The 27,816-nt window shown below is 36.5% G+C and overlaps 2 protein-coding genes across 4 annotated transcripts in view; one reads left to right on the top strand and one right to left on the bottom strand.

Annotated features, from left to right (window-relative positions):
• Nucleotides 1-27,816, top strand: part of LOC139718390 (SCO-spondin-like) — a 362,530-nt gene that overhangs the window by 259,330 nt on the left and 75,384 nt on the right. Inside the window, exon 5 of one of the 3 annotated variants that reach the window (XM_071629861.1) lies at nucleotides 8,529-8,538. The exons of the other annotated variants lie outside the window; for them this stretch is intronic. The gene's annotated coding sequence lies outside the window, so the exon portion shown is untranslated. Of the gene's footprint in view, nucleotides 1-8,528; nucleotides 8,539-27,816 lie in introns of those variants that run through there. 3 annotated transcript variants of the gene reach the window in all.
• Nucleotides 4,409-20,835, bottom strand: LOC139718369 (uncharacterized). The gene is made up of 6 exons (XM_071629840.1): nucleotides 20,737-20,835; nucleotides 12,356-12,573; nucleotides 10,949-10,966; nucleotides 8,860-8,949; nucleotides 6,999-7,122; nucleotides 4,409-4,775 (listed from the first exon to the last, which is right to left on the bottom strand). The coding sequence occupies exons 1-6, from the start codon at nucleotides 20,801-20,803 to the stop codon at nucleotides 4,588-4,590; spliced, it is 705 nt and encodes a 234-aa protein (XP_071485941.1). The 5' UTR covers nucleotides 20,804-20,835; the 3' UTR covers nucleotides 4,409-4,587.

Genomic DNA, 27,816 nt, shown 5'->3' with positions numbered 1-27,816 from the left:
AATAAGAAGTTTGGCTAACTTCCAATAACCTTTGACCTCTAATGAAATTCAACATATACGTGCTTCATTTCTTTTTATAGTGTACTAGACAATATTACATTGGGCATTCCAGCATCAATTTCTGATAGAGTAATGTCATTTTTTTTACAGAAGTAAAATGACACTTTTCAGTGACATCATCTCATGCAAATGACTTTTAATTTAATTTCTATCCTCATTTCCAAAACATATAATCTTTGGACATTCCTATATGAAGTATGACTGAAGTTCAATGACCTCTGACCACTGACCAAAATGTACAGTATATACGCCATATATTTAGCGAGTCTAAATTTTCGCGAATCGGAACTTCCCGGCAATTTCGCGAGTGGTTAAATTTGCGATTGTGGAGTACGTAACTGAACGGAGAAATGTATATGTGTACATAACATTCATACCAGGATCAGAATCAATATTTTCGTGTGTCTTTAATTTCGCCAACAGCACCTGACTCGCAAAATTTGCGAAAATAAAAACCTTGCAAAATATTTGGCGTATGCAGTAACTTGCCTACTGTCTCGTGATTCCCATCTACACATCATATGCCATACCTGGGCCAAGTCTAATGAAAATCCACCCAATTTTTTTTATTGAGGTGAGGGCAAACAGACGAACAGACAGACTACTGACCGGATGGACAGACAGAGAACAACCTGAAAACAAACTGCCTCCAGTTCCCCACCAAGAGGAGGAATAAAAATATGTTGATAGTAAGAAACGATAGGTCCCATTACCGCTTCAAAAGATCATAAAAATTATGATAACCATATACATGTACAAACCTGTTACAAAGGAGAGAACTAGAGCCCATGTTACCAATAAACTTCTCTAATTGTTCTGGTTTATCATTGACAGAGGATGCTGCTACACCACAAAACATTAACCATTTATCCTCATAGTCGATTCCTCACGAAAGTGATGCATTTTTCCTTTTTGTGCTACATAGGTAAGAATATAAAATAACATTCAGAAAGAGCACATGTCCAGCATGAGCTCTTCTTTGCACCACACAAAGGCACATCCAACAAAAACTATTAAACTTAATACAGATTGAACATAAAATCTTATTTATAACAGCAAAACAAAACAAAACAAAATAAACTAGAAATGTCGCTACAGCGACTGGTTATACCCCCGCCAAACAACATTTCATAAGCTTTGGTCAAAACAACATTTCATAAGCTTTGGTCAAAAAACTGAGGAAGTAGTTAAATCCGCAAGATCTTTCCTTGATCTTCTGCCATTAATATGCGGTTACCATGGCAACGTACTTTCGGGTACTGTCGAAAAATGCGTCTTGCACATCTACAACCAAAGGCACACATCTGTACCAAGTTTCATGGAAATTGGGCAAAAACTGAGGAAGTAGTTTGCAACACAAAATTTTCCATCATTTTGGCTCATAATATGTGAGCTGTTACCATGGCAACATACTTTTTGTCACTGTCAAGAAATGTGTCATGCTGACCTATATCCTAAGACAAACATTCAATATGAATTCCATGAGAATTGGAAGAACACTGATGAAGCAGTTTTGCCATGAAGCATTTTGCCCTATATTTTACCAATAACATGCCGTTACCATGGCAACGCACTTTTTGCCACTGCGGAAATATGTGTCTTGCACATTAACATATTCAGATGAACATCTGTACCTAATTTCATAAAAATTGATCAAAAACTGTGGGAGGAGTTCGCGACGCAAGATTTGTACCCATTTTTGCCCATAATATGCCGTTACCATGGCAACGTACTTTTGGGTACTGTCAAAAAATACGTCTTGCACATCTACAACCCAAGGCACACATCTGTGCCAAGTTTTATGGGAATCGGTTGAAAACTGAGGAAGTAGTTCGCGACGCAAGATTTGCAACAGACCGACCGCCCGACCGACCGCCCGACCGCCCGACCGACCGTCCGCTGATTCCTATATACCCCCTTCAAACTTCGTTTGGCGGGGGTATAAAAACTTCGTTTGGCGGGGGTATAAAAACAGAAATGTCTGTTACCTTGTTGAGTGCTAAATTGATGTAGCAAGGTACAATATTACACTGGAATAACTAGCTCATAAATCTTTCAATCTGCTCAAAATCTGCCAAAATCTCCTATACCACACACTACATAGAATATCAAAATGTTTGCAATGAATCTGCATGACCTAACGAATAACCCACGAAGCATTGATAATAGAAAGGCACTTGAATTTACCATATTTGCCTACTGCCCAAACAAATGCAGCAATGCAATAAACTTCAAATGCTAGCTTTGTTCTGTCTATATAACTATGCAGCCGTATAACCTATGCAGATTTTAAAACACATGTAAAAAGCATGAAGTAATACTTGACATTTTAGCTCATGCAATCTTTGATAATCCTACATAATTTGATTGTTTTCATTACACAACTGACATTTATCTACAGCAAGGAATGTCATTGAAGAAATGTCTTATTATATCATGTTTTTTTTCTGTAACAGTTATTTCATCAGTTAGCATAGACATAATTTACTACAAACATAATGCCAAGTCACTTTTCCATATCACTTTCTGTTGACTCAAAACTGACAATAAGATAAAAGGAAAATATATCAAAACTAGAGGGGCTGTCGAAGGCAGCAAACCCACGCCTTAGCGGCGCTACAGAGTAGTTGCAATACTATACTATGGGGTCAAAACTACAAGGTCACATAGAATTTGCACGGGTCAATTGATCATCACCAAAATCTAATCAATTCTTCCCCGTCACTATCCGAACATTCCCTGAAAATTCTGTGTATAGTTAGTGCACTATGAAATGGAAGAATGCGCACTGCAGTGTGACTGGGACCGAGCAAAATTTTTTCGTGATTGAGGAATGTTCCTCCAACAACAACAAAAAATCAATATTAATATGAAAAATCACCAAATACGGGCCATTTTGTGATGACGGAAAGCAAACTTTCATAAAATTTTCACAAAGTCAGAAGGACTAGTCCCTCAAATAAACATAAATTTCGGAATTCTTACAAACATTTGAGCAGTGCAGTCCGTCGATTGGGAGTTCTGTTTTCGTATGGTAGTGGAAAATCGCAAAGTAAGAAACGGGAAAATGTTCGAAGTGGTCACACAGAATTTGCAGGGGTCAACCAATTCTCACCAAAATCTAATTGATTCTTTCCTGTCACTATTCAAACATTCCCTGAACATTTGGTACAAATTTGTTCACCCATTCTCTTGTTATCTTGTACACAAACAAACAAACATACGGAACCCTTTACATAACCCCCTGCCAATTTTCATCGGTGCGGGTAACAAAATCTGAAATACTTTTGAACAGGATGGCTTCCGACTCCTTCATGTATCTGTACTATGTCCCTAACGAAATTCTCACTTTATGATCACCACACACAGAGAGATCTATATGTTTATCTCCTGTCTTAATCCTCCCTCATACCAGAATATATATATTTTGAAATAAAAAAATTCACAAAATGATTGCTCATGCAAAAAGTTATAAGAAATACATACTTACTATATCAAAGTTTCAATATACCTCCCAAGTCAAAATCATATATATCCAACAAAGTAATTTCCAATGGCTATATCTGATGCTTAGTGAAAATATATTTTCCTATATAATGAACCTATCATAATATGAGCAATGACCAATACATATTTTTTCTAAATGGCAAACATGGTCATGAGAAATATGAATATTCAGAGCTAAGCATCAAGTCTGGTGTATAATTGTTCAATAAAAAAATGTGGAAAAGAAATATCAAAAACCTGTATCCTATAGTACTGTATAGAGGCGACAACATCTACACCACTAAATTTGCTGAGCATGCCTCCCTCAAAAAATACTGTTAACACCGAGAAGATTATGACCCAGAATAGGTAACAAATCAGATTTTCGGTAGAAAGTCATAAGGGGGTGTGGATTCCATGTACAGAGCACAATGATTGCACACTTCTTAATAATTCAAAACTGTATAAAACTCTGATAATTCAAAACTTTAGAAGGTAACCACCTAATACGGTCTACAAATAAGAAATACATGGACCACTTTTCCAGAGTGAGTGTGGCAGGGTTAAAGGAGTGTGAACAGGATGAGGAAAAGAGCTAAGATGGCACCCAGGAGAGATGACACCAGGGGTCACCCAGCTGAAGGTGTGGTCCTTTTGTCCACTGGTATGGTATGGGGACATTGCCGATCAGTGGGTCAAACAGTGGGTACTGGTTGACATCTGTGGGGTTAACCTAATGGAGTGCAAAGAGGACGGGTGGGGGGGGGGGGGGGGTGCAGGATGGCACCGAAGGGAGATGATACCAGCAGTGAGCCATGCCCAGCTGAGGGAGTGGTCCTCCTGATCACTGGTATGGGGACATTGTTGATCAGAATGAGTGGGTACTAGTCAACATCAGTGGGGTTAACCTAATGGGGAGCTAACAGGATAAGAAGGGGTGCCGGGGTGAGGCCCTGGCGAGGGTGTGGTCCTTATGTCCACTCGTACGTGGACATTGCTGATCAGACTAAGCTAGTACTGGTCGATGCCTGTAGGGTTAACCTAATGGAGTGCGAGCAGGATGAGGAGGGGAGCTAGGATTGCACCCAGGAGAGATGACACCAGGGATGAGCCACGCCCAGGTGAAGGTGTGGTCCTTGGGGGTACTGGTACGGGGACATTGCTGATCAGACTGAGTGGATACTGGTCAATATCACGGCCATCACACCATAGCTCTGGGTCAAGAACCGCTGCATAAAATAGAACAACAACAGAATGAAATGAGTGAAAGCAAAGAAAATATTAGAAGAATACTATGCACTAATGCAACACTGAATTCATACAGTATCCTTTTAGATAAAATTCTATGTTACCATACTGCACCTACATCACAAGAAATACTTAACAACTCATTTCAATCATGCATGTTAATTTGAGCCAAATCAGATATTGAGTAGCCTTTGATACTGAAGTCAAATTGGATGTTGTCATGATGCTCTGAATTACAGGGTCTATTCAGTGCTTAATCTTTACCAAACCGCCCTAGCTGGCGAGGAATGGGACAAAAAACAGGATGTAAACCACTGGAGTAACAACAACAAGAGACCCGCGGGTCTAGCGCTCACCTGAGTATCGCAAGTTCACCTTTCACGCAGTCACTAATCTAAATTATTCACAGCTCTACCAAAATTTGACCAGGCATTCTGAAGTAGAAGATGAAAATGTACAATAAGGGCCCAAATTTTTAAAGATTCCTTAATTTGGGGAATTGGGGGCCCCCTGGGGCCCTCTGGGTGGGGCATGGTGCCCATTTTGATAAATTGAGATCCTGACCCCCTAAGGATGCTACCTGCCAAGTTTGACGAAAATCTATCATGAGGTTTTCAGGAAGAAGATGACAATGTACGATTCAGGCCCCCATTTGGACCTTCCTAACCAACCCACCCCTGCCCCCAAGAGGGGCACCCCTGGATCTCCTATGAACAAACTCGAAACTACAGTCATTAATGTACTCACTCATAGTATTATCTTAGCTGTATAACTTCTGATTCTAGAGAAAATTTTTAACGATTCCTTCATTTGGGGGGTTTGGGCCCCCCTGGGGGCCCCCTGGGTGGGACATGGTGCCCATTTTAACAAATTGAGATCCTAACCCCTTAGGGATGCTACCTGCCAAGTTTGGTGAAAATGGGTCATGGGGTTCTAAAAAAGAAGATAAAAATGTACAATTTAGGCCCCATTAGGACCCCTCCTCACCTCCCTCCCCTGGGTCCCAAGGGGGGCACCCCTGATTCTGCCATGAACAAACTTGAAACTGCAGTCATCAATGTACTAACTCATAGTATTAACTTAGCTCCATCACTTCTGGTTCTAGAGAAGAAGATTTTTAAAGATTCCTTAATTTTGGGGGATTTGGGCCCCCTGGGGGTCCCCTGGGGGCCCCCTGGGTGGGGCATGGTGCCCATTTTAACAAATTGAGTTCCTAACCCCCTAGGGATGCTACCTGCCATGTTTGGTGAAAATGGGTCATGGGGTTCTCAAGAAGAAGATGAAAATGTACAATTTAGGCCCCATTAGAACCCCTCCCCACCCCCCTCCCCTGGGTCCCAAGGGGGGCATCCCTGATTCTGCCATGAACAAACTTGAAACTACAGTCATCAATGAACTAACTCATAGTATTAACTTAGCTCTATCACTTCTGGTTCTAGAGAAGAAGATTTTTAAAGATTCCTTAATTTTGGGGGGTTTGGGCCCCCCTGGGGGCCCCCTGGGTGGGTCATGGTGCCCATTTTAACAAATTGAGTTCCTAACCCCCTAGGGATGCTACCTGCCAAGTTTGATGAAAATCGGTCTTGGGGTTTTCAAGAAGAAGATGAAAATGTAAAAAGTTTACGCACGACGCACGACGGACGCCGGACGAAGGGCGATCGCAATAGCTCACTTGAGCCTTTGGCTCAGGTGAGCTAATAAAGGGATCATCAGATTTAGCTGAAATTAAGCATGCTCAATTAACATAATTATACTACTGCCAAATTTCAAAGCAGAAGCATTATTCTTTCAAAAGCTATTAGAGTTGAAAGTGAGGAGTGTGTAAGGATTTTTAAGAAGTGGAAAGTGGCCTCCAAGACATAATGACACTATTTTACAACAAAAGGGTTGTAAAAAACTGTTGAAAACACCCTTTTCCATTAATTTTATGATCCCAAACGCAGGAATAATGTAGAAGAATAGTTCTTTCAAAAAATTTGAAAAACTTAAGATTGACTTGGTTGACCCATTTCACCTTTTTTTAGTCCTCATGTAAAATCAAGGGGTGCAACTTTTTGTTTGTTTTTGTGATGCATGGTCACAAAATGTGCTGAAAATGAACAGAAATCATAATTATAGAAATCAGTGAAACAAAACAAGTATATCTTTCCATAATCATTGAAGTACTGCTCTTACAGCTAAAGAAGAAAAATTTAAGTGCTAACCTGGGTCCTCACTGATGACAAATCGGAACCAGAACTCCACATCGCTCTGGTCACAGCTCTGACCTTGGCACGTGAACTGGTACGTCACAGTGTCCGAGGGGCACTGTCCACACTTGTAGATTTGCTGGAAATGGCAGACAGTGAAACAGTTTTTAAAAGAACATGGCCAGAGTGCCAAAAGCTGATTAGTCTCTCTTCAAGGTGTTTGCATCTCATGCTATCTAGAATATAATACTTAGATCATCTCATGTCACTTAAAGTCACAAATAAAGCCTTGGTTGAGATGGAAATTCAGGTTCTAATTACTTCTGAGATAATTAGAAATTTCTACTTACATGTACATGAAATATTAAAGAACATACAATTCCAAGAGGAATTAAAAGTGTATTTGACCAAAATTGGTTTTAAAATGGCTGAGATATCCAAAAATGAAGAGGTCCTAATAAAAGGTGGGTCCCATCTTTTATCAAAACCACTTTGTTTTACTTTGTCCGTTTGCTCTTTTTTTATATCTCATCAGATTTTTATCCAGTAAGCAATGAATTCCGCTTAGAACTGTATGCTCTTTCATAATTCATATTGAGAAGTTTCTAATTATCTGGTAAAGAGTTAAACCTGAGTTTCCTATCTCATCCAAAACTATACCATCCCTTTAAGGTTCAGTTGAATACGAATACAAATATAAATACTAGCCTGTGCCTTGTAGACAGACATCAAAGGCTGAATATTGGCCTAGCTGACTAAGGTGAAAAAAGTATCAACAGACTGGATCTAAGACTATACCAGGTACACTGTAAAGTTTAGGCAAAAATTATTGAGCTTGATAAGAAACACATAACTTTGACATGGCAAACATAAATCATGTAAGAGATGAAACAAATGGCTGAGAAGATTAGGTTTCTGCATGAAGTTGAGGTTCCAGGCAAGAAGGGTTTTAGACTTTATAAAGAACTGCTTTTTAGACTTTGAGAAGAAAAAAGAAATATGCTCATTAGGTAATTTTTGTATGTCTGGTAGGAAACTTCAATCACAAAAGCTTTCTCCCAAACTTGATAGTTTGATCATGTTTGACAAATCACAGTGAAGAGGTGCTGTTTTCCAGTCAAGTTTTACTTTCAAGGGATGGTATAGTATTGCTGGAGAGGAGGATTAATTGGCTTTTAACTTTTTGCAAGACACCAAGAAACCACTTATAGAATAGTACAGGACATACCATTCTAATAGGAATTCACAGTTTACTTTATGAAAATCGGTTTGGATTGGATGAGAATTCCAAAAACAAAGTAAACTAAGGTATCGTAATAAAAGGTGGGATCCACAATTTATTAGGATAACTCTACTTTGGGTATCTCAGCCATTTCAAAACCAATTTCAATCAACTAAACATTGTATGCCTCTTGGAAATACATGCTTTTTCATATTTCAAAAGAGGTTTCTCTTTATCTCGCCCAAAAATGTTAGAAATCTGAAGTTAGGTGTCAACCAAAACTATACGATCCCTTTAACCTAGGTGCGCATTTCCAGTGTAAACAGTCTGACCTCTTTATGTAGGGAAGTGGGGCTTGGCTTGATTTTGCAATCACTTCTGGCATTGTGCAGGCATAAACACAGATGCTCTTGCTTGTAAGAATTTCTTGAATTGGCTGTTTGAGTGACACGTCACGTTGTTTGTGATGCAGCTGCTGTATGGGACATCATTGGCAGATAATGGTCAGTGAAGAGACTGACTTGGGTGTCTGAATGCTCAGTATTTTAGTAACACGTTAAGAAATGCCTTGAGCTGAACAAAATGATTACAAATTTGTGCTCTCTTGGAATGCTGAAGTAACTATACTGTAGCAGTAGAATGCTTTCTCCTTACCTCTTGGCATACTGTGGTTCTAGATGCCACATCGGTGGAGACATCTGTGACACTAAGAAAAGAAAACATATGCCATGAAATAAATACAGTCTGATCAAGAATTGAGATTATATCAGTGATGAGGAACTGTGACGCTGCCATATTTCCACATTTCTTTTGTAAAACTAAACTTCTTTAAACTCTACCCAGCCATCCCTTTAGTTCCGGCTGAATTTTTTTTTCTGAACATGATTCCTTCCTTCCTTCCTTTCTCTCTCTCTATCTCTTCTTTTCCAGTGTCTTTATGTTTGTCCTCTCCCAATCTTTGTTTCCTAGAGTGTCTGTGTGTGCCTACAAGAGTGTGTGAGTGTGCTTTTGTGTGCTTCCACTACTTTGCTTTTCTTCTTTTGTAAGTCCATGTCACCGAGTGGCCTATACATCTCTACCAGCTTGTCTTTTACTTGGGCCACTTTTCTAATCATTCAATGACTTTAAATGAATATTTTCATGTATGTTTCTTTGAATATTTTTGAATAGCATGGATTTGTTCTAATTGTATAGGGGAAAATATGATATAGGGGATAAAAATTTGATTTGAATTGAAAGTTGGAGGTAATTCATTTCAAACAAAGTAAGATATGAAGAGAGCAAGTGGTGAGACACTATAGTTGCATTGCTCCAATATCATGCATCAAGGACATAAGACACTCAAGTGCCACGTTTGAGAGGGAGCGGTTTGGCAAAAACAAATTGAAGTATGTCTGGGAGGTGCATTTTGTAGAATATAACAAAAGAGTGTCATGTTTTGATACAGAGGGTCTACTTGTGGATGCAAATCACATCTGCAGTTTGCATACTACCACCAACTGTTGGCTCAATCTTCTACTTGGAAACAGGATGTGTGTGAGTCAAGTGTGCAGCTCAGTGATGTGAGTGGATTGAAACGTGACAGAGACGGCTTGGCTGGATTGAAGTGGGTTATCAATGAAAAATGGTGGGACTCCTTGACAAAATAGGAAAGACTTAATCAAAGACAGACAGTCTAGACTTGAACATTATAATAAACTGGAACTAGTTTTTAAGGCCCTTGTTTGATATTTATAGTTGATAAATGCCTCTGGATAAGTTCATCACAGGAAGAGACAAAAAATGGTCAAACCTGAATTCATTAAAAAAAAACACACATCTGCTCCACCCACTGACACTATGATGTTCTCACCATAATAATAACAACAATAATAAGGTCTTCTTTATCCAGGGTAGCCTCTTCAGTGTTGCCACCGTTCTACTAGAGGGCCCTGCCATTACCATTACCCTAGCATTGCCAGGTACCCATTTATAAACACCTGGGTCGAGAAGGACGTGGCAGGGTAACAACATCTTGTCCAAGGATTTACGTACTTGGTGGGAATCAAACTTGAGTCCTACGATTAGGAGTTGGGAGTCTTATCTACTATGCCACAGTGCTCCCTTATTTGATTGATTAGGAATTTATTACCCTTTTTTTGATGAACTCATCTTTGTACAGTACACACTTGTATGAACACTTTTATTCGACTGTACACATGACAGGTATATTTTCATTAAAATTCAATTAAATTTTTGCCTTTTATTTTTCTCCAGAGAATGAATGCCACAAAGATAATCTAATTTCCTAAAATAAGCCATGGGTCTTTTGACATTCTTTTGGTATTGATTTCTCAACATAAAGTGATGCTGAGACAAAAATACTTAAAAAAATTATAGGGAAATACTATTCATGTAGTATAATTTGCAGTGTCTTTATTATTGTCAATTTTGCAAGTTAATATGATATTCATGAAATCAACAACTCAAAGTACACCAGCAGTAAACATATTGGCTCCAATAACGTACTCTATTGTGTATCTTCTTCTACCTGGGGAATCACTCACTTTTTTTCTTGAAATTTGAAGACAATTCTCTCTTATTCTGTAACGGTCAATGACAATGTGAATTCAATCACTCACAGAAATTGTATTAGAAGTCCCAGTTTCCAAATCATCATACTTACAACAAATATGATATATGCCCTAAAGTATTTGAGAATTTGATAAAGAAAAGACTCATTTGTGGCTTACCATATCATTGCCGTAGGATCAGTCTGCACCTGTAATGCACACAACAGGAACATTTAAGTAATTCTATTTCACATCTCTTACAAAATGTACATAGATATGAATATATATCTTTAAATTGATGCAGAAAAATACACAAGCACTTTAGAAACACAAATAGAACCAAGGACTATTACTGTAAAATAGAGAGTAGTGAAACAGAAGAGTTGGTGAAAAACTAAGTAGGCAATGCCGGGTAATAAGAGTGTTTGAAAATGAAATCTATCGCACAACATACTCTCTAAAAAAATCGAGTGAAAATATTCACTCTTAAAGGAGTGAATACAAAGAAGAGTGAAATTGGAGTGAAATTGGAGTGAATTTTGAGTGAAAATGTTCATTTTCACTCATTTTGGAGTGACCTCAGGGATCACTCGAAGATTTTGGAGTGATCCCTGACGTCACTCTAAAACGAGTGAAAATGAACATTTTCACTCAAAATTCACTCCAATTTCACTCTAATTTCACTCTTCTTTGTATTCACTCCTTTAAGAGTGAATATTTTCACTCGATTTTTTAGAGAGTATGCATGCACGTTAACATTCTTAAATGACAGTGCACTACTGTAATAAACAAAATCCTTGGGACCAGCAGTTTTCTTTCATTATATTGAAATTTTGTTAAAGTATATGAAGACATATAAATGATAATTTGAAGATCATAATTCTTACTTCATTGTAACAAGAATCTTAATTTGATATCCGCGTTCGGTTTAACAGGAGTGCACTGTATAAACTGGAAATTGACTTTGAGAATAAGCTTTTACAGTACAAATATCTATTTATTCATAATACATTCTACTGGACTTCCCAGTACCTGCATCTCATTGCAGCTATTTTCATTACCTGCTTGGTATCTACAGTAGGGCACCTGACCTACCTCCCTTTGACCTACACACAAGTTTTTATCAATGTTATCTTTTTGGTAAATTTCCCACTTGGAATCATACAGAAAAACTTTTTTTCCAATAGGCCTACATCAAATTTGCTGTTTGCAATAACCTAGCAATAGCATCTCAGAGGGGGAAAGGGTGATTGTTGCTCTAGCAAGGATCAAAACACACACACAAAAATGTGATACTTTAAAATGTCTCCATTTTTAATAAGTAGATTTTAATCTGACATCGACAAAATTGACAAAATTTCTACCGTTCTGTGAACATCATTTTACTCGCTTTATAAAACCAGCTTGAAAATGGTGTGGAATGGCTCAGTACACACTCTCACGGTACACTTGGTAGTTTAAATAATTTGTGTATAGGCCTACAAAACAAAATGCCACAAGCTAATTATTCAAACATGAGCGAGACTTTTGCAGCAGAGAAAATTTGATTAGATAATGAATTCTGAGAAAAAGCTGCCAATATTTTGTTGATTCCGTACCATAATTTCCACCCTTCTGTCATGGCAACCCGTAATGGTCACACATGGGCTTATTGGATCCTCGTGGTTGTCAACATACTCCAAGGTCGCATGCTTGAATCCCAAAGGCCGGCCATTTTCAATGTCGTTGAGACTGTTGGGGTCCCTGATGTAAGCTGATTCGTTTCTTACCGGATCCCAGTCTACAAAGTCTGCTTGTTGACACTGGGCATCGCAGTCTGAAAGAAATGAAATGGTATGCAGAAAAACAAAAGAGTAATAGTTGAGCCCTTTTAAAAGATTTTGCAAAATTTTGTGTGTTTTCTTTTAAACAAAGTTACACTGCATTCTACTCAATTTGTAACACAACTTACCAATATAAAATCATTATATTATGAATTATGATGAAAAAAAAGCACAATGTAAATCTTAAAATGCTCTGAAATCATCTGTCTATGCCATCCATGAGTTGAGTAAACATGATCTTAATCGTACTGAAATAAGTCATCTGATCACAATCCCCATGTGTTAAACACTCACACACACAAATAAAATGATAGCAATCTATGTGCAAAAATACTTTTCCATGACGGCCACAAATCCTGGATATATATCTGGAATAATTCGTATTTTCAGAGGATACATCCAATGACAAATCAAGGACTCAATTTGAACTTAACTATTAATACACCTGCATTTATCTTATGAATATGAATGGTTTGTCAATTTATGAAATATCTATCACGATGGGTGTAGAGACATCATAAACAGGATCTCTCCATGTTGAGGCCACTATATAACACATGACAGGCTGATGAGATTATATTTAAGTGAATTAACATCTATGAAAGAAATATGCTCTGCTAACCTCGTCAACTAATTAAATGTTATGCTACCACATAAAATAATTTCTATCCATCCACTAGACAGGCTACGGTTTGGGCATTTGAGGTGCAAATCATATTTAGATGAAGACTAGTCTCCAGCATACCTGGGCAGTTGTCTATGGGAAATACGTGTTAGATAGCAAAATCAGCCCGTTCCATGCAGGTTAAATGTAGTTTACAATGCACATGATTTCTTTGCTCATTGAAGCCTGCTCAAACAATGTGAAAATATCTAAAATCTAAGACAGATGTTACCATTTTGATGAATGTAATTACGGGTCCCTAATTGTAAAAATTATACATACAGTATCAAAAGCCAAGTATATGATTCTTAGTGTACATTTCTTTTCTTTTTCTTTTTTTTTCAGTAATTTTAATGTAAGCTGTCCTCTTATGCAATCTGTATTGAATTGCTCTGTAATTGTAAACTTGACCCACAATGTATATAGTGGTATGTGGATTGCCAAGCCCAATCTGTTGTAGTAACATGCCTCAGTCCAACAGGAAGGCCATGGTAAAACAATAGAGGGCTCTACTAACTAGGGTTATTGATTAGGTAATCTTCATTCATTTACAATTTGTATCCACATATATATGTAGTCAATTGGATATATGAAAGCACTCCACTGTGTACATGCTAATAAGCATATGAAACAAAGTAAGAGCTAAGAGACAGAAGACATTATCTTTGCATTCTAATTCAGTAGCACAGTGCCAGTAGCATCAACTGCATAAAATTTTGTCACTAAAAAAGTTTTAGATAGTTGGCTTATCATGCAGATATTTCATGGAAGCAATCGTCACAGGAACAAAGGAACCTTTCAAAATGGATAACTACCTATACGGTATTAAAAGTTTATAAAGTTTGTAACTTGTCGCTTCTTATGAAACATACAATGCATCTATACTGTGATATTCCAGTATGAACTTTGAACTACACCTTCATGCAAATTTGCTATTATGACTCAATGTAAATTTGACTACGTGCATTGATATCTACATTACATCACTTCCTCCTGACCAGTGCTAACCACAGACTGTGAAGTCATACCACAGGAAACAGTGTGTGTTGAATAGGAAGCACCATGGTGTAATAAATGCTCAGCACCATAATGAACCTGACAGAATATGCTGTTGGACCTAGCGTAATGCGGGCTTGGAACAGATTACAGTTCTAATGCAACCTGTATTTGTCACAGTGGGAGGTGACCCCCTATTCACACTTGAAAAATAAGGAAAGTCTAGACGAGAATGGGCTCTCAAACATCACTGATGTATCAAGACAGAGTCATGCTACTGTAAAACATGATATTTTAGCGGCATGAAATTTTCACGAATTGGAGCTGACGGCCTTTTTCACAGCATGAAATTTTTGTGAGTTGCCTCTAACATGCAATGCATGTAGTGTAGCTAAGAACTTTTGCATGCATTTTCATTTCATGTAATTTGGCTCTTGCAAAATTCACGAAATTAAAATGCACACGAGCATTCCTCATTTTACAGTACCTCCTGTTGATATTCTTCTGCACATCACTTTAGGCAAGGAGGTACAAGGTGAGCACCCCTTTGCTCAGTACCTCCTTGGGTTAGGAAGTTATATCACGGGAAAATCACCTATAATGCAAAGCAGTGTATGACAATGGTATGACAAGACTACCGCTGATGATTAATAATGATAATAATTATTAACATTTTTCACCACATTAAATACAAAGTTTCTAAGTGCCATAACATTGTTTCATAACCATACCACAACATATGAGTAATCTTACATTATTCAACATAACTACAAACTCTAACATAATTTACATTACTCAATATATTGTACTTTAGCAATAATCAATTGCAAAAATTAGCATTCAAAACAATCATGTCACCTTTTTGGGTCTCACTGTATTTGCTGTGGTACAGTAAAATTGCAAACTCACTTTTTGGGGTCTCACTGTATTTGTGGAGGTGAAGTAAATTTGCAAACTCAGAGGTGGTATTCAATGTTATATACAATGTATCATATTTTTCTCTCTCTGAACGCCACTTCTATGACTTCAGAAGGCAATATGTTAGTCTTCTTTGCCAAGGTTCAGCATTTAGGTCTGTTAAGCAAACATCCCTTCCCTCACTCATCTATGCAGAATGTACGACCATGACACCTGATCTATCCCATATTCCTCTTTGCCACCGTCGGATGCTTCCTGTTATTACCAAAGTCTCTAAATCCTGCTTTCCCCAAAATGACTTTAAATACATTTTTGCTGAAACCTTTGGATCCCAAGTTGGCTTCAAATTCACACCTTACCATTCTTCTCATGTCCTCATTTTATCTGCTCTTGATACACTCATCACACTTTCCCCAACTGATAGCATGTGTACAACGTATATTTCACAAACCCTACATTTTATATCATCACAAATTTTGAAGGCAATGATATGTGCATGCACTAATGGATTGAAGAGATATTGCACATCATAGCAATAGGTGTAATTACCAATTGAATTGCCATAATATTCTCAAGACATCACATCAATTATACATGGGACCTCAGTGACTACAGGAAAAAAATGTACTGTATATATACATAGTGTATGTATACATACATATTATTATTGATACATTAATTTTTGCTGCTTCATTGCACATCCACACAAAAGTTATACTGTACAATACATCTAATGGGATTACGCTGTTTGAATAGGGCAGAGAAATTGCTGGCTTATAAAAGCAGCTTGCCATGCACTTTCAGGGCTCAGAATTACAATCTTTTGTAGAAAATCATTCCGATGACTATTTTCTGTTTGAATTACTATATTATGATTATTTCCTGGTTTGCATTCAGACATGACTGATTTGAATACAATGCCCATGCTTGAATTCACAACCATGGATTAGTGATTTTAAAGTTTTGCCTTTGAACAATATCTACAGAGAGGGAAAACATAGTAAGAGGGAGTGAGAAAAGACAAGAGTGAACTCTGATGATTACCCTTTGCTGAAAACGAAAATTCAAATGAAGCAGAATACCATTTGAAGCATCTTACAATTTACGTTGGTATCAGGGAATTACTTCAAATGCAAGAAAAAGGGGAAATATTATTCTAATCTTTTACTCTCATCTTGCTCTCATGTTTCCACAAATAAATGATATAAATCACACATCAAATTGGCAGCGTTGATGATGTCATCACATCACGAGTCCCATTGACACTTATATTTTCACTATGAGTTAAAAAAAACCACACATTTAGAAAGTTGTTTTTATGCTCATTAAGAAGTGCAATTTAGATTGATTATCTTATTTTGTTTTTCATAGTGTTAGAGAGAGTCAAATTCATCCACTGTTTTCATTACAGACAAGGGAGAAAAAACACATCCTGGACTTTCCATCGTAATCTTCAAAGATTGCAACTTTTAGACATTTACTACCATTACAGTTGTACATCAACCTGTAGATTTTGAACCAAGGTTAAATTTATATGTAAATGAAATACAACTCATATCTACTGATTTCTTTATTTCCATCATATTCACTATGATAGCCCTTTCAGCAAAAAAAAAAAAAACAAACAAAAAACAACCACTCCAAACCCACTGCTCTACCATAGGGCTCTGCACAATAAACTAATACCATATAATATTCAAACACACACAATCATAGTTAAAATAAAATTACACATAGGTACCAAATAATACACAAATAGTACCAAATAATACACATTTTCCAATAATAAATAATACACAAGAATACTAATGGTGTAAAAAAAATATATCAAGAATGAGCAACTAGCAAAAACTCCTAAATGATTAGTATAAAAAACAACAAACTTATGAGGTGCCAAAGACATTACCACAGAAATAAATATATGTGTAGTTATGTATTTTGTAAAATGTACAGCTTCAATATTGAATAGATCAGTTTAAATATGAAATACATGGAAATTCCTTTAAAAAATGAGTAGTCAAAGTTAGAAATCAAGGGTTAAAATTTTAAAGATGTTAAAACTTGCAGCCTTTGAGGTAAATTATTTGAGAGGTTTGACCATTGAGAGTGTAATGATCTCTTATAATATTCTGAATGAGGTGTACTGATTTTCAGAAGGCAAGAATGTGCTTTTTGAGTATGTAAACTAGCATTATGAACAGCAATAATTTCCTTTCAAAATAAGCTGGTAACAAATGAACTATTAATTCAAATGTGATAAGATACATATGGCATAACAAATCATGGATATTACTGACAGACCTCAGTCATATACGAATGATTGTTGATTTAAAAAAAATCTTACAGTGTGCAGAGATATATATATTCAAAGTCATGACTGCTGGTTGCAATGTGACTGCGTATGGTAAAGCAGCAGTATCTGACAATCTCCACTTGTTTAAGAAATTAATTCAGAGAGCAATCTGTACAACAGACAAATTGCTGTTCTCAAACTCACTGGCACTGTATAACCGAGTACTTGCCACACATGATGAAATACAAGTAAATGTCACTGAGCTGAAGGGGTACAGATTCTACATGTATGCCACAATGACTGTCCTATGTAAACAGGGACACTTTGTGAGAATCCTGAACACAAGAGCATACAGTGTACAACAATAATGTACAATGTATGTCACAGTCCATGAGTGAAACAGAATTGTTTATTTGTTCAGGATTACGTTTAGATTTCACCCAAAAGCACTGACCCAAACATTGCAAATAGAAACTAGGCATTATGAAAAAGAAAACAAATTCAGCATTCACACAAAGTGATCACTCCCACACAATATTGCCTTAAATAACTGAATATCAAAATTTCCTGGTTAACTTTCAATGAATCGGTGAGTCTGAATGGATGCATTCATGCTTATTTTTATGTTTTTCACCACAATTTATAATCAGTTCCTCCTTTTAACTACAATCTACCTTGCACAAAATGCTTTAAAGGGGTGGCAGATAGTAGTTCTCAATTAAAGCCCTGTCTAATAAAAGGTGAATTTTATTTGGTTCTGGCTTAAATACCTCTGGGTTTGATAAACATATGTGTGTCACGTCCTGTGTCACACATGATATGACAAGTCTGAACCTACTGTCAATTTTGTGATGGCCAGGAGCTGCTGCTGTTATGGCGTCATCACCACGACATATCAAGCTTGACAGAGTTCTGCCAAATTTGTAAGTGATAAAGCGGCAACTACTTTGGTACTCTCAAACACTAAGCTGGCCACTTGTCAACTACAGGATGCCAAGCATTAAACACATAGTTAAAAACAAACCTTTTTTTTCTCTCTCTCTCTTTGTCATATATGAATATATGAAACATCCTTGTTCTTTTTTAGAATGGAGGCTGCATCATTTTAAATGACAATGACATCATTAGTGCTAGAATACAGGTGAATTTAAATCCTCTGCAAGAATGTTCTAGATTCTAGTTCTGAAATTGCCAGAGAACAGGAAGCATAAATCACAGAAAATACAAAATCCAGTATATATATGTAGTAGTCCACTACAAAAACATACTGAAATCAAAGTGAAGAATTGGTAAATAGTAGTTTAAATCAACCTACTATAGTTCATACACTGAAGAAAGTCTTATAGGCGGCAAAATTGTCATAGGGTGGATATGAATTTAAACAATCATGATCTGCATTCCTTTACTGGAGCAACAGACATTTTGGTTTATTTCCATATTATTTTTCTTAATAAAAATATATTGTCTATATATTTCAATATCAAAACTGAAATTAATGTTAGAATAGGCTTGGGAAAAGTCTACATCTGGAACGATTATCATTTTCCATTGAACCAACTTCTGTACATGTTATCTAACAAAAAGGAAAATCCCTATCTTGTGATCTTTTCAACTCAGCACGACATCTTATCACTGTTAAAGGGACTGTACAGTAGTGGTTGAGGTGGGGATTTATGTTTTGAAGATTCCTAAATGAGATAATGAGAAACCTCTTATGAAATACAAAAGAGCATGTAATTTCAAGAAGGATTCAACATTTATTTGACGAAAATTGTTTTTAAAATGGCTGAGATATCAAAAAAAAAAAAGTGATAACAATAAAACGTGACAGGCTACGCCTTATATTAGGATCTCTTTGTTTCATCTTGTTTTTGGATATCTCAGCCATTTCAAAACTTATTTTCATCAAATAAACTTTTGGTAGCCCTTAGAATTGCATGCTCTTTGACATCTCATAGAGTGGTTTCTGAATATCTCGCAAAATGTTAAAAGCTAAATCCTCACCTCAACCAGAACGGTATACACCCTTTAATACACATTCCCAACAAATTATGCTCTTTAGAGCTTTTAAGACACAGCAACAGGCATAACATATTATTCTCAACAACATCAATTATGCAACCTCAGTAACTCCAGGCAAAAAAAAAAAAGAGAAGTTATTGAAAATTGAATTTTTGCTGCTTCACTACACATCCACACAAAATGTACAAATTGTATGTACATCCAACAGGAATGCAACCTCAATGCAATGTGAATAGAGCAGAGAAATTGCAGGTTTGTAAAAGCCCTCCTCCTGCACTTTCAGGGCTCAGAATTACCATCTTTTGTAGAAAATAATTCAGATGACTTTTTTCTGTTTGGATTAGTTTATGATCATTTCCTGGTTTGCATTCAGACATGACTGATTTGAGTACAATGTCCACGCTTGAATTCACAAGCTTGAATTCGTCAGAACCATGGTTTATGATTTTAAAGCCTTGCCTTTGAGCAATATCTATTGAGAAGGAAAATGTGGTTTCAGATCAAGAGGAAATGAGAAAAGAGAAGGGTGAACACTGAGGATTACCCAAACAGAAAACAAAAATTCAGATGAAGCAGAATACCAAAGCATTTTACAATTTACCCTGATATTAAGGAATTACTTCAAATGGGAGAAAAAGGGGGTATTCAAGGCAACTTAAAAGAAAAACATGAAGAGGGAAGTGAAAAGAGAACATGACATCAAAAGTGAGGGTAGGCAAATTATAACCTTAGGGCATAGAAATAAATGTGAGGCATGTTTGTTTTTACATCATTCATATTCTAGTTGAATATTGAAAGCAAAACATAACAGCCTAAAACACAAGAATCCTTCAAGACAATTTTCTACTTATTGCAATAAGTTTACTCATTGCTAAGTTAAGAATGTTCTCCTAAAGTCTGCCTGTTTGAAACAAAGTATAAAGATAGAAAGATATCTCTATCTCTTCCTCATTTGCTCTCAATACTTTCTCCCAGATACAAAACTGTGACCAACAGAGAATGTACCGATAATGCAATAATATTCCAGCATAGCAACACGAACTGGAATGATTATCGTACAACTACTCAGTAGTTAGCAACTGTAATCACTGTGGATCCGGAGCGATCATCGAGCGTTCACCAACCCAGTGGCCCAGGGGAGGGCACGACACAACACCCGGTAACGCGCTCCTCACTCCAGCAGTGTCAATGGTTTTGATACTGGACAAATACCCCTTGACTACTTTCGCTATTCCTAAAATCCTAAAAGATCCGACGACTTACCTTGAATAAATCCCACGAAAAGAAGACAAGAAGACACAAGGATTAGATGCCGCAATGTGTTCTCCATTGTAACAGGTTTGCTAGATTTCAGTCGGAGTAATAGTAGGCCTACGAGTGTTTTCAGTGCGTCCAAATTCGCTTCTGATCGATAGAAGTAGTATTGTAGTCTAGCATTCAATGGGGTGGAGAGTGACCACCAGTGAACATAATTTGCATACGTGGGTGGGAGCGTGCTGGCGTACTTTCCAAACAGGCACTTGTCTCTTCCAAACAAGTACCGCTATCGATATGCGCCCACGATACCTCAAAAACATTTTGATCTGGCAGAATTAAAGTTTGTGAAAAGTAGGAAGGAAGGAAGACTCATTATATGAAATTCTAGAGCTGAGGCTGATTGATTGCATTATTGGTATGGATGTCTTTTATCGTTGTTGTTATAGTGCCAAATCACAGTGATAATCATAACTTCTCTGGGGAATTATTGTGATCGTGATGATGTTGTTTCTTCTTTTTCCTCAACTCTTCTTTTCCTTCCAATTCTCATTAAGATAATTATCATTATGCAAATTAAAGTACAAGAGCCTGCAACCTAATGAACTTTATGTCAGTTTACTTTCTTTCCAATTCATATCGATTATATCTTCCTTATTTTATTCATCTTTATCAAAATTGATATTCTCGTTATCATATATTATAATTTGTAATTATATGTACACACACACACACACACACACACACACACACACACACACATACACACACACACACACACACACACACACACACATATATATACATATATATATATATATATCAATGTATTTCTGTCTTAAATTATGCTATAGTACTCATTTAGACTTTTGACATGTACTTTCACCCCTCCTTATTCCAACATGATTGTGCGCAGATTTCATTTTTTAATGCAATTTTAAAGATATGCATTCTGCTTGAAACATAAGCATGAAAGCAAATCATGTAAATATGACAATGCCATTGTAAAGTTTTGTTGAATATCAATCTCCCACAGAACTTCATTCACACACATCTCTTTATGTAATCTTTCAAAGGCTCTAAGCAGAAAACCATAATTTCGTCGGTTGAGAATGATAAGGACACACATACGTCAACTGTATATATATATATATCATAATCAAATGTACAGTTGATTATATTATATATTATATATTATATACCTACAGAATAATATATAATGCAGTATCATACATACATAGACACAACCATTATATATTCTCACTCAAGTAAAATTCATTTGGAAAGAAGTAAAGGGTTTAAACATTGGCCTACGTAACATTTGGCATCGTTAATTATAACATACCAATTCAAAGAGCAGACAGAACATTGATAGGGCTCTAAATTGGAAAAGTATTTAAATCCTAGCTGGACAGTATATACCTGCCCAAAGACCACGTTAATCACGCCTTTGTGTTTTATAACAAGACATGCCACACTTCACATCAAAGCAGTTGTCATGTAAAACTGTGAATCAACTTTGGCATTACTGTTCGATCACTTACTAGGACCTACCTGATGTCTGACCCAGTGCAGGATGAGAACATGCTAAAACGCCAGCCAAGATGGACGCCATTGCAAAGAACCTCATCTTGATCCGTTCCTCTGATTTGATTCCTTCGATTAAAGTCACACCAGTGATTTGGCCGGTAACAGATGTATACAAATTGGTGCCAGGTATTGAAGTCAGCGCATGCACCGTTTCTACACTGCTGTATGTGGACATATAGCCCAGTAATCCTATGCTTACATGTGGAGTTATATCACAAGAAACATCTCTCCCTCTCTATCTATCTCTCTCTCTGTCCTATGTTTGCTAGAGATAAAACTGACTCATTACTACATCTCTGATCAAAGTTTACTTCACAGTAAAGGTAGTGCCTCATATATGTTAACAAGGCACAGAAGGGGAATAAGGCTCTGCAAATGCATAGCATGGGCAGCATAAGTAGCAGTATGTGTTGGGCGGCACTTACTTCATCTCGCTCGATTCCTGGTCAGAATGTGATGCTTACATGTACATTCAAAAAAAATAATAAATAAATGAATTAAAAAAATCAGCCTGATTTATCTTTGGATTTCTTGATAACTACACATGTCGTCTATCAAACCAGGATGTTGGTTTCAAAGGCCCTGCTATTGTTTTTTTTTTTTTCATATTACATTTTGCATTTACTCCTTACATGTAAAGTTCAGTAGAATATGAAGGGCTTAGATAACAAAGCTATGTGTACATGTCCTCTTCGTGAGCAAGTTGGAATGCTGCAGCCAATCATAGGACACAGTTCTTAATGACCTCATCTCATAGGATTTTGTATGAAGAGGGAGGGGGTGTCTCTGTTTTGTTTAAAAACTCTGCATTTGTGTCTTCTGCAATGAATGCAGAATGTGTAGAGGGCAATTGTCATTCACCAAAGAGTTCTGTTTCCTTCTCTAAAATACTTCACATGGCTGCAATCCAACAAGTGATTCAATTCATAGCACCTGGATATCGGTATATAAGTCCATACCTTCCTATCTTGCACCTTTATACTCAAGCTTGAGTACCACTACACTACATGTATGTGAACACTTTTCACTTACCCATTTATCTAAGAAACAGTTAGGCCTGCCCATTTATCTAAGAAATAAAGCCAGACACAAGCAAGATTCTGCAGGTGAATCCTGTTCAACAAAGACCTCACTTGTTAATGCTCACCCATTCAACTAGCATGAAAAACATGTCACTCGATCAAGATGACATCATGAATACTTGACACAAACAAAACAAGCAGACAGATGTGGTCTCAATTTCACATGATGCAATTTGTATCTAATTTAATAATGATTTCTCTTCCCCTCTCTGCTACCACTTTGTGTAGCATTCCACAAATGTGTTGACAAACAATTTTAATAAATCACTTTTAGTACATAGGCAAGAGTATGTGCCAACAGAAAGATGATTACTGTACCTAGGTGTACATCATTCATTTGCACTTATTTGTTGATTTTAATGACAAAGTGTCACTACCTATACAATGGCATTAATAAACAGGGGTGTGAGAGTACTTGCAGAAAAAAAGGTCTGAAAAAATCTGAAACTTGATATAAAAAGTCTGAAGTGCATTAGCCTGAGAACACTTCAATGCATTTGAACTCCAAAAAGTCTGAAAAGTGGGTTGTGGGCAGAGCAGAAAAAGTCTGAAATCAGATGAAACTCTGAACTCTCACATCCCTGAATAAAATGCATGAAATTCAACTTTTCACATTTAACAAGCATTTTACAAACGAAGAATAAAGAGTACTTTTTATCACAAATTTACTGCACAGAAAAGACTCACTGTGTGCCCTGACAACAGCAATTGATACAGTTTACAGGTGTACCACATGTCTTGACATTGCTGTTCATGCACACAACAAACTCATATAATTATAATACAATAGACAATGATACAACAAATACCATAAATTCTTCCTCATCTTTCCTTTTTAGAAATCATTGCTGAACACAAAATCCAAACACAAACAATTTTCCTACTGCAACACTCCATGGTTTCAAACTGTCAAATTAGAATTTTTGAGTCGCCTGTGCAAAAACATTCAATTTCTATAATGTCTCATATAACCCAAAACCATCAACAGCACAGGAAATTTCTTTTTTCTTTCTTTCTTTTTACTGTATTGGAAGCCAACTTTGTACAGTTAGCAAGACAAAATGACAGACGAATAGTGTAATTATTGTTAAATATCGCCATAATCATGATCCAGTGATCTGTGGTCATAACAGAGGAAGCCATCTGGAACACCAAGTGCTGCTACATGAGTAAAAAATTGCAGATTTTGCCATCCATGAGATCCTCTCATAATATCGCTACGCTGAGAAGATGAGGAAAAGATATCTTAAAGCAAGATATTTTCGCAGCATGAAATTTTTGAGAATTGGAGCACATGGCCTTTTTTGCCACATTAAATTGTCATGATTTGTCACTGGTATTCAATGTAGTGTAGCATAGTGTAGTGTAGCATTTATATAGTGTAAACAAGAATGTTTAATTCAGGGAATCGAGGCTCTTGCTAAATTTGCAAGACTAAAATGAATGCAAATATTCCTGGTTTTACAATATATCTTCCAGGAGAAAGGATTTGTTTTTCTTTTTTTTTTCAATACACCATGATGGCAACATATAACAGGGTAAAGAAGCCATTACACATCCCCGTGAGTTAAAACTTCACACACAACAGCTTTGGTCTGAACAATGTATGTCAGTTTATCAATTATAGTGACCAATATAACAGATCTAACAGAGTACATGACTTTGCTAGAGCATCTTTGCACATGGGGGGAAAAAAAGAAAACCCACACGAAAAGCCTTGGGAGAAATGACACGTAGTGGCTACACCTGGAATAGTTATTCAGACGTCATACCATTTGCTGTATTGACGATTTAGTCAACAAAGTAGATGATTTTATGCGACTTGCATCCCACATACAAAGTTTAGTTTATTTTCATTTTACTAAAAAATAAACTAAACAATAAAGTTGAGTTCACACAAGATAAGCCATCATTACAAAAATACTTGGTAACATTGTCTCTCAAGTCTGCAACAAGATTCATCTCAAATGCAATTTGCAATACAGCACATAGTTGAGCCCTATCCAACAACTGCCGTGGACGCAAGTTGCAAAAAAAAAAAAAAAGTTCATTTCACATATTCAGAAATGAATATCTAACAGAATAGCTGGTTCAGGTTAGTTTCAAAATGTCTGAAATGATGATATTGGAACAAATAGCAATTTGAGCTTCTCTAGCTAATCATTTTCTTACAACCGATTTGCACAAGATACATAGTACATAAAAATAATGACATACAAATGTACTGAAAATGAAAACCACTGATGAACTCACAAGACCACATGGTATTGGACAAATATATCGTCGGCTGAGAACAAGAAGGCCATTATTGCAACTTTCAGGGGGTATTCAGTATCATTGGGTATCATATTGTAGAGCTCGATCTCCTCTACATTGTGGCGTCAATCTTAAAGTATTTTCATTTTCAGTATAACGTTCAAATGTAAAACCACAAGGGTGGTATTTTACCCTATATTTGGAACAATGTTTATAAAGCTATCCACTTTTGATTGAATGAACTTTTAATTTCATGAAAATTGATTGTTTAGTTTTTATTTACGCTCAAATCTTAGAATGTGGTAGTGCCTTTTCGGTTCTCGGGTAACAATATATAGTGAGAAAAGATAAAAACTGTGCAGGAGTTGATGCACTGACAGGATTGTGCCAGAGTCCAACGCAGCAATTTCAGAGAATTCAAATCCACCTGTATGCAGAACATAGGATTCGTAGAAATATCTCGTCATTCACTGCTTCTGACAAATGCTCCACTCAATATCTGGAAACTGTTTGGTCTGAAATTCAATAGGAGCAACTCTGACACTGATTCTCACCCAGAAATCACAGTTTGAGAAGAAAAAAAAAATGTATATGTGTTGAAATGATAGCTATGCACTCTATCATGCAAATGCATACAAAAAAAGAACAAAAACAAGAATACGAAACATGGAAAATATGTTGCCTTCTTTGACACTTGAATAACATTCAGAAATACATATCTCTGGAAAATACTTCTTTACATATATCACAAAATAGTGGATGTATCTGCTCTGTAGTCACATTATATACATACAAGTCCCATTTTGGTCAAATAATATGGCAAAATTAATATCATAAGGTATAATCTTTGTAAAGGTAAAGCTCAAATATGTTACTGGAAGAAGAAAAGGAGAGAACAGGCTTTCACTTGAATAGTGTACAGCTTACTCAAAATATCTTGTGATATCTAGAGTGCTACTCAAATATACACACAATCTCTCAACATCAGACCTTCATATATTTCTTTCACTTGTGGTGACATTGATGATTTGCACAAATTAAATGAGAAATGCAAGATTTGATGTGTTAAGTCACATTCTTATTCCATGAGTATGTGAATGTATACTTTATGAGAGACTCTAACCTGGGTAGATATGGCCAATATCTCTGTAAAAACCGAAAGATGATAATCTAATCTGACTCAGCAATGTCAATGACTACATGTGCATGCTTTCTGAAAGTAATAATGATTTTTTTTCTAATCTGCTCCCTTTTGCAAAGTTAAAATTCCATCCTATAAATACGTAGGAGGATGAGCATTAACTACATGTCAGTTTTCCATGAATAATGTAATAGATTTGTGCATTTATAGAGAGGTACATTCCCACACTTCATCTGCACTTTACAGTGACACTGGGGACAACTATAAAATGTATCTTTATTCGATTTTGTGGTATGTACTGGTTATAACTCTACCATGTAGCTTATCTCTGTTGTGATAATGAACACTCACATTTTACTCTTCAACTCTTGACAATATACACATGTAGTCTTTACATGATTTCTGACACAGTTACCAGTGACAAAGCAACAGCAGATATGTAACACTTCTGGGCTAGCACACATTTCATTGAGAATTCTAGCAACTTCAGCAAAATTTTTGCAAGACTCCTCCAGACTATAATAATTAGTTGTACTTTCATTTCAAAGTCTTTTTTTTTTTTGTGGTATCATCTGAAAGAAGATGGCACATCTTGTTACAACAAGAATCTCCCAAATGCACTGGAAAATGTATGCACAAAAAGAATTCAGTGCAACAACTGGCAAAGAAGAATTTGAAGGCCGAGTGAAACATCATGTCTGGGACTAAGTAACTGAGCAAAAAGTTGGGAATATGCTTGGTTTTATGTATTGTTCAAGTTCACGTATCTTTTGACATGGGGGACGTGTGACTTCAAACATGACATCTTGTCTTCAAGTTCAGGTGTGCCTGGTCTACACTAAAATCTCAACGCAAAACACACAATGCAGGCCTCTTGAACATACAATGCTGGACGTTGACCCATTTACAGAACTGACCAGGTTCTCTTATAGCAGTGTGTTAATTAAAGAGAATAAAGAGTTTTTATTAAAAAAAAATAATAATCACCAATCATCGTCACACTAATGCTGCCTTACAGGT

Source organism: Diadema antillarum, unplaced genomic scaffold (genome assembly GCF_040938485.1).
Source record: "Diadema antillarum isolate AM-2024a unplaced genomic scaffold, OU_Dant_1.0 scf00000093, whole genome shotgun sequence".
Taxonomy (NCBI): Eukaryota; Metazoa; Echinodermata; class Echinoidea; order Diadematoida; family Diadematidae; genus Diadema; species Diadema antillarum.
This window is presented reverse-complemented; position numbering and strand designations above follow the sequence as displayed.